Below are 13,301 nucleotides of genomic sequence, written 5' to 3' on the forward strand. Positions count from 1 at the left end.
ACCGGAGGCAGGCGTCACTGTTATACTATCTGTATACTGACCACCGGGGGCAGGTGTCACTGTTATACTATCTGTATACTGACCACCGGGGGGCTGGTATCACTGTTATACTATCTGTATACTGACCACCGGGGGGCAGGTATCACTGTTATACTATCTGTATACTGACCACCGGGGGGCAGGTATCACTGTTATACTATCTGTATACTGACCACCGGGGGGCTGGTATCACTGTTATACTATCTGTATACTGACCACCGGGGGGCAGGTATCACTGTTATACTATCTGTATACTGACCACCGGGGGCAGGCGTCACTGTTATACTATCTGTATACTGACCACCGGAGGCAGGCGTCACTGTTATAGTATCTGTATACTGACCACCGGAGGCAGGCGTCACTGTTATACTATCTGTATACTGACCACCGGGGGCAGGTGTCACTGTTATACTATCTGTATACTGACCACCGGGGGCAGGTATCACTGTTATACTATCTGTATACTGACCACCGGGGGGCAGGTATCACTGTTATACTATCTGTATACTGACCACCGGGGGCAGGTATCACTGACCACAGGGGGCAGGTATCACTGTTATACTATCTGTATACTGACCACCGGAGGCAGGCATCACTGTTATACTATCTGTATACTGACCACCAGAGGCAGGCATCACTGTTATACTATCTGTATACTGACCACCGGGGGCAGGTGTCACTGTTATACTATCTGTATACTGACCACCGGGGGCAGGTATCACTGTTATACTATCTGTATACTTACCACTGGGGGCAGGTGTCACTGTTATACTATCTGTATACTTACCACCGGGGGCAGGTGTCACTGTTATACTATCTGTATACTGACCACCGGAGGCAGGCATCACTGTTATAGTATCTGTATACTGACCACCGGGGGCAGGTATCACTGTTATACTATGTGTGTACTGACTATCGGGGGCAGTTATCACTGTTATACTATCTGTATACTGACCACCGGGGGCAGGTATCACTGTTATACTATATGTATACTGACCTCCTGGGGGCAGGCATCACTGTTATACTATCCTTATACTGACCACCGGGGGCAGGCGTCACTGTTATACTATCTGTATACTGACCACTGGGGGCAGGCGTCACTGTTATACTATCTGTATACTGACCACCGGGGGCAGGTATCACTGTTATACTATCTGTATACTGACCACCAGGGCAGGTATCACTGTTATACTATCTGTATACTGACCAGTGGGGGCAGGTGTCACTGTTATACTATCTGTATACTGACCACCGGAGGCAGGCGTCACTGTTATACTATCTGTATACTGACCACCGGGGGCAGGCGTCACTGTTATACTATCTGTATACTGACCACCGGGGGCAGGCGTCACTGTTATACTATCTGTATACTGACCACCGGGGGCAGGCGTCACTGTTATACTATCTGTATACTGACCACCGGGGGCAGGCGTCACTGTTATACTATCTGTATACTGACCACCGGGGGCAGGCGTCACTGTTATACTATCTGTATACTGACCACCGGGGGCAGGCGTCACTGTTATACTATCTGTATACTGACCACCGGGGGCAGGCATCACTGTTATACTATCTGTATACTGACCACCGGGGCAGGTATCACTGTTATACTATCTGTATACTGACCAGTGGGGGCAGGTGTCACTGTTATACTATCTGTATACTGACCACCGGAGGCAGGCGTCACTGTTATACTATCTGTATACTGACCACCGGGGGCAGGCGTCACTGTTATACTATCTGTATACTGACCACCGGGGGCAGGTGTCACTGTTATACTATCTGTATACTGACCACCGGAGGCAGGCGTCACTGTTATACTATCTGTATACTGACCACCGGAGGCAGGCGTCACTGTTATACTATCTGTATACTGACCACCGGAGGCAGGCGTCACTGTTATACTATCTGTATACTGACCACCGGGGGCAGGCGTCACTGTTATACTATCTGTTTACTGACCACCGGGGGGCAGTTATCACTGTTATACTATCTGTATACTGACCACCGGGGCAGGCGTCACTGTTATACTATCTGTATACTGACCACCGGGGGGCAGGTATCACTGTTATACTATCTGTATACTGACCACCGGGGGCAGGCGTCACTGTTATACTATCTGTATACTGACCACCGGAGGCAGGCGTCACTGTTATAGTATCTGTATACTGACCACCGGAGGCAGGCGTCACTGTTATACTATCTGTATACTGACCACCGGGGGCAGGTGTCACTGTTATACTATCTGTATACTGACCACCGGGGGGCTGGTATCACTGTTATACTATCTGTATACTGACCACCGGGGGGCAGGTATCACTGTTATACTATCTGTATACTGACCACCGGGGGGCAGGTATCACTGTTATACTATCTGTATACTGACCACCGGGGGGCAGGTATCTCTGTTATACTATCTGTATACTGACCACCGGGGGGCAGGTATCACTGTTATACTATCTGTATACTGACCACCGGGGGCAGGCGTCACTGTTATACTATCTGTATACTGACCACCGGAGGCAGGCGTCACTGTTATAGTATCTGTATACTGACCACCGGAGGCAGGCGTCACTGTTATACTATCTGTATACTGACCACCGGGGGCAGGTGTCACTGTTATACTATCTGTATACTGACCACCGGGGGCAGGTATCACTGTTATACTATCTGTATACTGACCACCGGGGGGCAGGTATCACTGTTATACTATCTGTATACTGACCACCGGGGGGCAGGTATCACTGTTATACTATCTGTATACTCACCGCCGGGGGCATCTGTGGGTTTACTTTCAGAATCTGTAACAAAGATATTTACATTAACGTCTGACACAATGAGATTGAATTCACAACGGCTCTGTTGGAGAATGTCGGTACTCGCTGGTGCGGTGAGAACCGGCATATTCCACCACAATGCTGTTGGCTTGGCAATAGGGCACAACACAGCATTGCTGGAATATATGCGCATGATCTCTCCCCCCCCCCCCCCCCCCCCCCAGGAGAGGTGTGCGCAGAAATCCACTAATTGGTGTTAGCAACGCGCTGATGACTGTAACTGTGGGAGCTCCCTCCTGGCGCCATTCACTGCACAGTGAGTGGAATCCACCCCAATATTCTCAGCTTTGAGGACAGAATAATAAACTGTATGAAATAATAATATGTCCATAATGTCTGAGCATTCCCCATAGGCCCCCTGCACACAGTTATAGTCACTCCCTGATGCAGTTGTAACTCTGGCGGATCCAGTCGCTCACTGGTTCCCAATGCCAGGGTTTAGCAACAAACCGGTACATATTATACTTTAACACAGGTGACTTAGGGTCACATATCATACTTGAACACAGGTGACCCGCTCGTAGCGGGTTGAATTCGATCCCCCGGCTGATGGTGTGTGTTTGTGCATGTGTGAATGCGCACATGTGTATACCCACGTGCGTTTCGCACTCCCCGGGGCGTTTGCTTCAGTATTGGAGGGCAGTGGACAGTAGCAGTAGAACCCCCAGCCACCCATTCACAGCGTGACTCAAACATCCATTCGCAGGCTGTGGGGGAAGACCACATCAATCGATAGTTGCTTGCCATCGGATGATGTGGAAGGCACATGCATGTCTAAGGTCGCTTAGAGAGCGTGTGTGTGTACTCTGAAGGAAGTGGGCGGGCAGCTGACAACCGGTGATGTCAGCTGCCTGCCATCGCACGCGCGTCATTGGCCCAGTTTTCCCCTGGTAACACCCATGAAATGCTGGGCGTTCCCATATGCAAATGGCCGGGACAGCTCTCTGCGCCCCTCTGCGCCTGCACACTTGGGTGCGTGCACCTTGGCGAACAAGCTGTGGCCACACGCACCCGGCGTATGCAAAACAATAGGATAAGAGGGGTAGGGGAGGCAGGATAGGAGGAGCAAAAGAAGTTAGGAGGAGGAGGGATAGCTAGTCGGAAGAAGTGGGTTTTGAGGGAGCGCTTGAAGGAGGTAAGGGAATCAGAAAGCCTGATGGGTGGCGGGAGGTTGTTTCAGTGCAGGGGGCAGCGCGAGAGAAGTCTAATGTTTCTCTAGCTGTAACTCTTCCATATACTGTTCTAGAGAATTACACACCTACAGTATAACTTAAAGTTTCGGCATTTGTCCCATTTTTGCCTGATAACCACACGTATCAGTAACTGCGGACCGTTCAGTCACTCACCTGAATCTGGGGATGGATCAACAGCAGGGTCATCATCTAGAAAACAGAATCCGAGTATCATACAGCAGGAAACGGTTCTGTCTACGGTTCTGGATAGGGGTGCTCATTAATCACTACAGAGCGGCTGCAATTTGTAGCTGAGGACACTAAAATCCCAGAGCAATTCCACATAGAAACATAGAAACATAGAATTTGACGGCAGATAAGAACCACTTGGCCCATCTAGTCTGCCCCTTTTTTTAAACATGTTACCTCGAACCATATTTGATCCTTATTTTTATGTAAGGATATCAATATGCTTATCCCAAGCATGTTTAAATTGTACTACTGTATTTGCGTCTACCACCTCTGTTGGGAGGCTATTCCACTTATCTACTACTCTTTCTGTGAAAAAAATTATTCCTCACATTTCCCCTGAATCTTCCTCCCTCTAGTTTCAGTGCATGTCCTCGTGTTCTGCTGCTCCTCTTCCTGTGAAGAATGTCTCCCACCTGTACCTTGTTAAAGCCCTTGATATATTTGAAAGTTTCTATCATGTCCCCCCTTTCCCTTCTCTGCTCTAAAGTATACATATTAAGATCTTTTAGTCTTTCCTGGTACGTTTTGTGATGTAGGCCATGCACCATTTTAGTTGCTCTTCTTTGTACAGTCTCTAATGTATTTATATCCTTCTGGAGATATGGCCTCCAGAACTGAACACAATACTCTAGGTGAGGTCATACCAATGACCTATACAGTGGCATTATTACTTCTTTCTTTCTACTGCTGATACCTCTCCCTATGCAACCAAGCATCTGACTTGCCTTCTTCATTGCTTTGTTACATTGCCTACCTGCTTTTAAGTCCCCTGAAATAGTGACACCTAGATCCCTCTCTTCCTCTGTAGTTTCCATTATAGTGCCATTTATACTATATTGAGTCTTTGGATTTCTGAGACCCAAGTGCATGATTTTGCATTTTTTGGCATTAAACTGTAGTTGCCATTCTCTTGACCATTTCTCTAATCTGCCTAGATCCTCAATCATTTGTTTTACCCCTCCTGGTGTGTCTACCCTGTTGCATACCTTTGTGTCATCTGCAAAAAGGCACATTTTACACTCAATTCCATTTGCAATATCACCAATAAAGATATTAAAAAGCACCGGTCCAAGTACAGATCCCTGGGGTACTCCACTTGTAACCTTTCCCTCCTTTGACTGTACTCCGTTTACTACAACTCTCTGTTTTCTGTCCTGCAACCACGCTCTTATCCATTCAACTATCTTAGAATCCAATCCCAAGCTTTCAAGTTTATTTAACAGTCTGCGATGTGGGACAGTGTCAAAAGCTTTACTAAAGTCTAGATAAGCTACATCTACAGCCCCACCTTGATCTATTACTTTAGTCACCCAGTCAAAAAAGTCAATAAGATTTGTTTGACATGATCTTCCCCCAGTAAACCCATGCTGTTTTGGATCCTGTAAATTGCTGGTTTTGAGATATTCTACAACTCTTTGTTTTAAGAGTGTTTCCATCAATTTTCCTACTACTGATGTAAGGCTCACTGGTCGATAGTTGCTTACCTCTTCCTTGCTTCCACTTTTGTGCAGTGGGACTACATTCGCTGTTTTCCAGTCCTCTGGGATTACTCCAGTAGCTAGTGACTGGTTGAATAATTCTGTTATTGGTTTTACCAGCTCCCCTTTAAGCTCTTTTAGTATCCTTGGATGTATCCCATCTGGCCCCATTGATTTATCCACTTTCAGTTTTGAAAGTTCTGTGAGGACCTTCTCCTCTGTAAATGTACTTGTCTCTCCCTCAGTTTTCTGACTATACTTGCAACTTAACTGTGGCCCCTTCCCCTCTCTTTCAGCAGTGAATACTGAGCAGAAATAATTATTAATATTATCTGCTATTACATTGTCCCCCTCAAGAAAACTTCCACTCTCTGTCTTCAGTCTAATTATTCCACTTTTTGTTTTTCTCCTTTCACTTATATACCTAATAAAAAGTTTTCCCCCCTTTACCCACTGACTGGGCCATTTTCTCTTCAGCCTGTGCTTTTGCACATCTGATTACCTTCTTAGCCGCCTTCTGTCTAACAAGATACACCTCTTTGTCCTCATTCTTCTGCGTCTGCTTAAATTTCTTAAAGGCCAACTTTTTTGCTTTCACAATACTTGCTACTTCTTTTGCAAACCACAATGGCTTTCTTTTTCTTGTGTTTTTCCTAACTCTTTTGACACAAAGTTCTGTTGCTTTTAGAATTGCACTTTTTAATTTTTCCCACTTATCCTGCACTCCTTCCAAGTTCTTCCACTCTGCCAAAGAATCCCTTACAGAGTTTCCCATCTCTACAAAATCAGCCTTCCTAAAATCTAACACCTTTGTGTGCGATGAGTCAGTCTCTGTCTTTATTTTGAACCATACTGCTTGATGGTCACTGGATCCCAGATTTTCACCCACATTTATGTCAGATATTCTGTCACCATTTGTAAGTATTAAGTCTAATATTGCGTCCTTACGAGTGGGCTCCCTCACCAATTTCTGGAAGGATGCTCCTTGCAAGGAATTCAGCATGTCCCTACTTCTGGTGGAACTTGCAACAGGCAGCTCCCAGTTTACATCAGGTAGATTAAAGTCTCTCATGATTATCACCTCTCCTTTTAATGCCATTTTATTGATGTCCTGCAATAGGCTCTTGTCTAGTTCCTCTTCCTGACCTGGTGGTCTGGGGCAGCTGGTGAAGCGCTCGCACTTTAGCGATGTGCCTGCAGAATTTTCTGGGCACATCGTGGGGGGGGGGGGGACCTGCATGCAGGGTGTCTTTGCCCAGTGCTGCGTGGCAGGACAAGGACAGCCTGCCACCACGGGATGATGTTTTGCAAGGATTTGCAAAATCCTTAATGAACTTGGATACTATTACATATTACTTTGCAAAATGTGCAACGTTTGTGAAAAAATCTGACATTTTACAAAATTCCGACCACTCAAGTGACAATCGATATATCGGTAGCAGAGCAGCAGTGATCGCTGAAGGGGCCGGGGGCTTCCCAGTCGCTAGTAGTGAGAAGCCGGGGGCTTCCCAGTTGCTAGCAGAGCACTGGGCACACCCACGAAAATGATAAGTCGCAGCACTAGGCCCCACAACTTTACCCAACACCACGCCAATTCCCCTTAGCCCCGCCCCCATTTGTGCATTTAAAGGGCCTAATTCTTATTTGCACGCTGATGCATGTGCGATTTTCTAGGCTACGTAATATTTTCAAACGCATCCTGGGAAGGGAAAAGAGACCACATTGGAGCCATCGTAATTGCATACACATAAGACATTGTGTACATCAGAGCCAAGGGTTGTGATCACTGCTGCACCATCACACATGTGCATTAGTCACAAAGGCCCTTATTCAGATCTGATCGCATGGCAAATTTTTTCTTAAAATGGGCAAAACCATGTGAATTACAGGTGGGGCAGATGTCACATGCGCAGAGAAAGTTAGATTTGGGGGAGTTATTTTGTTTCTGTGCAGGGTAAATACTGGCTGCAGTATTTTTACTCTGCAATTTAGATATCAGTTTCAACACACCCCACCCAAATGTACCTCTCTCTGCACATGTTACATCTGCCCCACCTGCAGTGCACATGGTTTTGTCCATTTTAAGAACAAATTTGTACTGCGATCAGATCTGAATAAGGGCCAAAGTGCAAACTTGCAGAAAATACTCAAATGTTCTTAATATATTCCTAAACTGGCTGTCTAGTGCCATCTTGTGGACAGCTTATATAATACACTTTAGATGATGTTTGGTTTTAATTTTTTTCTTTAAAAAAATGTTTTGGTATATATTAATATTTATTCTATTTATTTATTAACAGTTTCTTATATAGCGCACACATATTCTGCAGCGCTGTACAGAGAATATTTGAACATTCACATCAGTTCCTGCCCCAGTGGAGCTTACAATCTATATTCCCTACCACATGTACACACACACACAGGCATTATAGGGTTAATTTTGTTAGGAGCCAAATAACCTACCGGTATATTTTCGGATTGTGGGAGGAAACCGGAGTACCCGGAGGAAACCCACGCAAGCACGGGGAGAATATACAAACTCCGCACAGTTAGGGCCATGGTGGGACTCGAACCCATGACCTCAGTGATGTGAGGCAGTAATGCTAACCATTACACCATCCGTACTTCCCCAAAATTAATATGAATATAAGTATATTGTAATGGGGTCACCAGAACAGTATACTAAGATGGGAGTTTGGTACTTGTTTCCTAGCACGGCGCCCACGATTTTGATCTTATGCCATCGTATCGATCGCATGCGATGCGATCAGACCCGATTTTTAATTGTACAGGCACCCTGATGGGTGATTACTATGTTAAATGCACCCCCATTGTTAACGCCATCCCCATTCAACGCCAACCCGAAGCGTGGCGAGCGCAGCGACCCCACGAGGGTCTGCGGTACGTGTCCTCCGACCTTTTCATACCCCCACTATCCACGTCGGCGTTGAGTTGATTTTATATAGTGTGGCAGGGGCGGATTGGCCCACCGGGAAACCGGGCCGTTTCCCGGTGGGCCGGCACATTTTAAAGTTTTAGCGGCCGCCCACCCTCCCTGGCTGGGCCGCGGCCCGCCGAACCGCCATCTCCGCGGTTACCGGCCGCGGCCGCAGCAAAGTACTCTAATCAAAGATGGCCGCGGCCGGCCTCAGCTGTGACCAATTTAAAAATGGCCGCGGGAGGGCTGGTGCGCATGTGCGGCCGCACGCAGCACCTCCCGCGGTGCTTTCAGCCCGATTCACAGAGCTGACAGCTTCGGGCGGCTTCCTCCTCCTAGTGAGTTTTTTTTTACTGCTGTGCTGCTGGCTGACAGCAGGGGGAGCTAGCTGTGGATTCAGCGTGCAGCTCAGCTCCTCTCAGGCTGTACTCCACGAGGCCGGGGGATGCAGGAAGTTTCTTGAACCTGAAGCAAGCAGGGAAGGGGTGAGTGTTAAATGCCTTTGTTATGGGCTTTGTTACTATGCTGGCATTTGCTCTCCTGATATTGAGAGGGCAGTGTGTGTGTCTGTATGCTATATGTGTCAGTGTGTACATTATGTGTGTGTCTGTGTACATGCTGTATATGTGTGCTATGTTATGCTTTGTGTGTGTGTCAGTGTGTATATGCTGTGTCTATGCATGCCATGTGTATATGCTGTATGTATGTATATGATATATGTAAGTAATGTGTGTATATGCTATGTGTGTTGATGATTGTATGTGTGTGTGTGTGTTTGAAGTGTGTATATATGTGCTGTCTGTGTCTGTAGTGTGTAGTATGTGTGATGTTTTTGTAAGTATGCCATGTATGTATGTACAGCATGTATGTACAGTATGTCTGTGTACAAAAGTGTGTGTGTAATGATGTACAGTACATACAATACATGCACAGAACCCCCCCCCCCCTTCCCCCACCCAACAAAATTCTGCATTTTCCCCAGTTCAGAGGTGGCATTGAATAGACAGGCTCCGGCAGGGGCGGATTGGCCCAATGGAAAACTGGGCCATTTCCCACAACTCATTTGAAGGGGCACTTTGCCCAAATAAAAAATGGCTGCGGGAGGGCTGCTGCGCATGCGCGCGCTGCACCTCCCAGCGCCCGTTCCCCCTCCACCCGGCAGCTCGAGCAACAGCAGGTGAGCCGACTGTCAGCAGCAGCGTTAGAAGCAGGCAGACAGCAGCAGGTCTGAGGGCGGCCAAAGGAGGCAGGTATATGGCAGTGGCACTGCCAGAAATAATAATTTTTGGTCTCAGGGAAGTGTATTTGTGTGTGTATGTGTATACCAGGAACTTTCTTCGAGCACTGATTTACTTATTTTTCTTTGCTCCCCTGTCTACTCAGCGCCGCGGCTCAGTGGAGCTGTCTGTTTCCGCCCATGGGAACTCCGTCGCTCCCGTCATCCCCCTTCCGGCTGACAGATGGGGGGGGGGCAGTGTACTGCCGGGCGGACTGGGAGGGAAGTTATTGCGGTAGGAAGAGGCGGTGGGGCTTATTGCAGCACTGCTGCTGCTGGGTTTCCGGAAGACAGCCGAGGTCGGACCTGGATACAGCGGCGGACCCGGAGCTTCCTGACCGTACCAGGAATCTGCCTCTCGTGCACGCCGTCTCCTGTGGGTGCAGGAGGAAGCACCACTTCCTACATGTGTGCATAGTATGTATGTATTTATGTATGAATGAGGATGACAGTGTGTGTAGGATGTATGAATGAGGGTGGCAGTGTGTAGTATGTATGTATGTATGACGGCATCAGTGTGTGGAGTTTGTATAAATGTCGGCGGCAGTGTGTGTGTGTAGTATGAATGAGGGCGACAGTGTGTGTAGTATGTATGAATGAGGGCGACAGTGTGTGTAGTATGTATGAATGAGGGCGGCAGTGTGTGGAGTATGTATAAATGATGGCGGCAGTGTGTGTAGTATGTATGAATGAGAGCGTCAGTGTGTGTAGTATGTATGAATGAGAGCGGCAGTGTGTGTAGTATTTATGAATGAGAGCAGCAGTGTGTGTAGTATTTATGAATGAGAGCGTCAGTGTGTGTAGTATGTATGAATGAGAGCGTCAGTGTGTGTAGTATGTATGAATGAGAGCAGCAGTGTGTGTAGTATTTATGAATGAGAGTGGCAGTCGGTGTAGTATGTATGAATGAGAGCGTCAGTGTGTGTAGTATGTATGAATGAGAGCGGCAGTGGGTGTAGTATTTATGAATGATGGCGGCAGTGGGTGTAGTATGTATGTATGTATGTATGAATGAGGGCAGCAGTGTGTGTAGGATGTATGTATGACGGTGTCAGTGTGTGTAGTTTGTATAAATGATGGCGGCAGTGTGTGTGTGTAGTATGTATGTATGTATGAATGAGGGCGGCAGTATGTAGTATGTATGTATGTATGTATGTATGACGGCATCAGTGTGTGTAGTTTGTATAAATGACGGCGGCAGTGTGTGTGTGTAGTATGTATGAATGAGAGCGGCAGTGTGTGTAGTATGTATGTATGTATGTATGAGGGTGATAGTGTGTGTAGAATGTATGAATGAGGGAGGCAGTGTGTGTAGTATGTATAAATGAGAGCGTCAGTGTGTGTAGTATGTATGAATGAGGGAGGCAGTGTGTGTAGTATGTATAAATGAGAGCGTCAGTGTGTGTAGTATGTATGAATGAGAGCGGCAGTGGGTGTAGTATGTATATATGAATGAGGGCGACAGTGTGTGTAGGATGTATGAATGAGGGTGGCAGTGTGTAGTATGTATGTATGTATGACGGCGTCAGTGTGTGTAGTTTGTATAAATGACGGCGGCAGTGTGTGTGTGTGTAGTATGTATGAATGAGGGTGGCAGTGTGTGGAGTATGTATAAATGATGGTGGCAGTGTGTGTAGAATGTATGTATGATGGCGTCAGTGTGTGTAGTTTGTATAAATGATGGCGGCAGTGTGTGTGTGTAGTATGTATGTATGTATGAATGAGGGTGGCAGTGTGTAGTATGTATGTACAACGGTGTCTTTGTGTGTAGTTTGTATAAATGACGGCGGCAGTGTGTGTGTGTGTGTGTGTGTGTGTGTGTAGTATGTATAAATGATGGTGGCAGTGTGTGTAGAATGTATGAATGAGGCCGGCAGTGTGTGTGTGTAGTATGTATGAATGAGGGTGACAGTGTGTGTAGAATGTATGAATGAGGGTGACAGTGTGTGTAGAATGTATGAATGAGGCCGGCAGTGTGTGTAGAATGTATGAATGAGAGCGGTAGTGTGTGTAGTATGTATGAATGAGAGCGGCAGTGGGTGTAGTATGTATGAATGTAGAAGATGCTGCTACCTGGTAGAATATGCTGCTATCTGGGTCCTGGGGGAGAGGGAATGTAAAATGAAGGTAGATTCTACCTCCATTTTACATTTTAATTTAATTTGATTGCTCTGCATCGGATTAAACATTCCAAAGTGCACTAGTGGAGGGGGGCCTTTACACTTGAAAAGAGACCCCCTCCCACCTCATAACATTTTGCATCATTCAGTGAGGAGCATACAGCGAGGAGCCCTAGAAGACAGAAGGAGAAGAAAAGAGAAGAAAGACAGAAGGAGAAGAAAAGAGAAGAAAGACAGAAGGAGAAGAAAAGAGAAAGACAGAAGGAGAAGAAAGAAGACCAAGAACATGGTAAGTAAAAGAAAGATCATTATCTTGGCAGACAGTGGTTGTTTTAGGGGAGGGCAGTGCACCAACACCAACACATGCCCCCTGTCATTAAACACTAGTGAACAACATAATATTGTGTATGGTGGAGGCAGAAGCAGCCTGATCTGTGTCCCACACAGGGACGTAACTATCTGTGTGCCAGTTGTGCCTTGCCCACAGTGCATTTGCACTGTGGGCACACCATCTGGCAGCACCGTTTACCCACCACTGGCTGCTAGCAGCTGAACTACTGATGATGAGCTGAGAGACAGGGACAGGAGGAGAGTGCAGCGCAGAACGCACTCATACTCCCCTCTCGGCTGACATTTCAATTATGTATAATGGGCATCACGGTGTATGGCATATGTATAATGGGCATCACAGTGTGTGACCTATGTATAATGGACTCATTATACATAGGCCACACACCGTGATGCCCATTATACATTTGCCACACACAGTGATACTCAATATACATATGTGGCTCTCTCTGTGTCCTCGCTGTCACTCTCTGTCTGCTGTCACTCTCTCTGTCCTTGCCGGGGACATAGCCAGCAGCTCAGAGCCACTAGCCATGCCCCACAGCGTCAAAAATGGGGCGTGGCCTCATTAAAATAGGCCACACCCCACATTGCTAGGCCACGCCCCCAAAAAAATTGGGCGCGCCTGCGGCGCGCAACATCCTACCTCCCCGCCCCCCGGGCTGCCTCAAGATATTTCCCGGGCTGGTTTTAATTCCCAATCCGCCCCTGTAGTGTGGCGAGCGCAGCGTGGGTCCGTGGATTACTTCACATGTATTCCGCATCCCCTCGCGGGGCTCGCTGCGCTCGCCACACTATATAAACTCAACTCCATGCCAACGTGGATAGTGGGGGTATGAAA

The 13,301-nt window shown here is 47.0% G+C and overlaps 1 protein-coding gene and 1 long non-coding RNA gene across 2 annotated transcripts in view; one reads left to right on the forward strand and one right to left on the reverse strand.

The window, feature by feature from the left end:
* MFAP5 (microfibril associated protein 5) overlaps positions 1-13,301 on the reverse strand; it is a 35,521-nt gene that overhangs the window by 16,727 nt on the left and 5,493 nt on the right. The window contains exons 4-5 of the mRNA XM_083149743.1: positions 4,223-4,258; positions 2,808-2,840 (exon numbers count right to left, since the gene is read on the reverse strand). Coding sequence (XP_083005869.1) covers positions 2,808-2,840; positions 4,223-4,258 — 69 coding nt within the window. The remainder of the gene's footprint in view (positions 1-2,807; positions 2,841-4,222; positions 4,259-13,301) is intronic.
* The window catches only part of LOC146009413 (uncharacterized), a 38,152-nt gene continuing 33,645 nt past the window's right edge, over positions 8,795-13,301 (forward strand). Inside the window, exons 1-2 of the long non-coding RNA XR_014444655.1 lie at positions 8,795-9,201; positions 12,262-12,401. This is a non-coding gene — a long non-coding RNA (uncharacterized LOC146009413). The remainder of the gene's footprint in view (positions 9,202-12,261; positions 12,402-13,301) is intronic.

Source organism: Crinia signifera, chromosome 6 (assembly GCF_055691185.1).
Source record: "Crinia signifera chromosome 6, ASM5569118v1, whole genome shotgun sequence".
Taxonomy (NCBI): domain Eukaryota; kingdom Metazoa; phylum Chordata; class Amphibia; order Anura; family Myobatrachidae; genus Crinia; species Crinia signifera.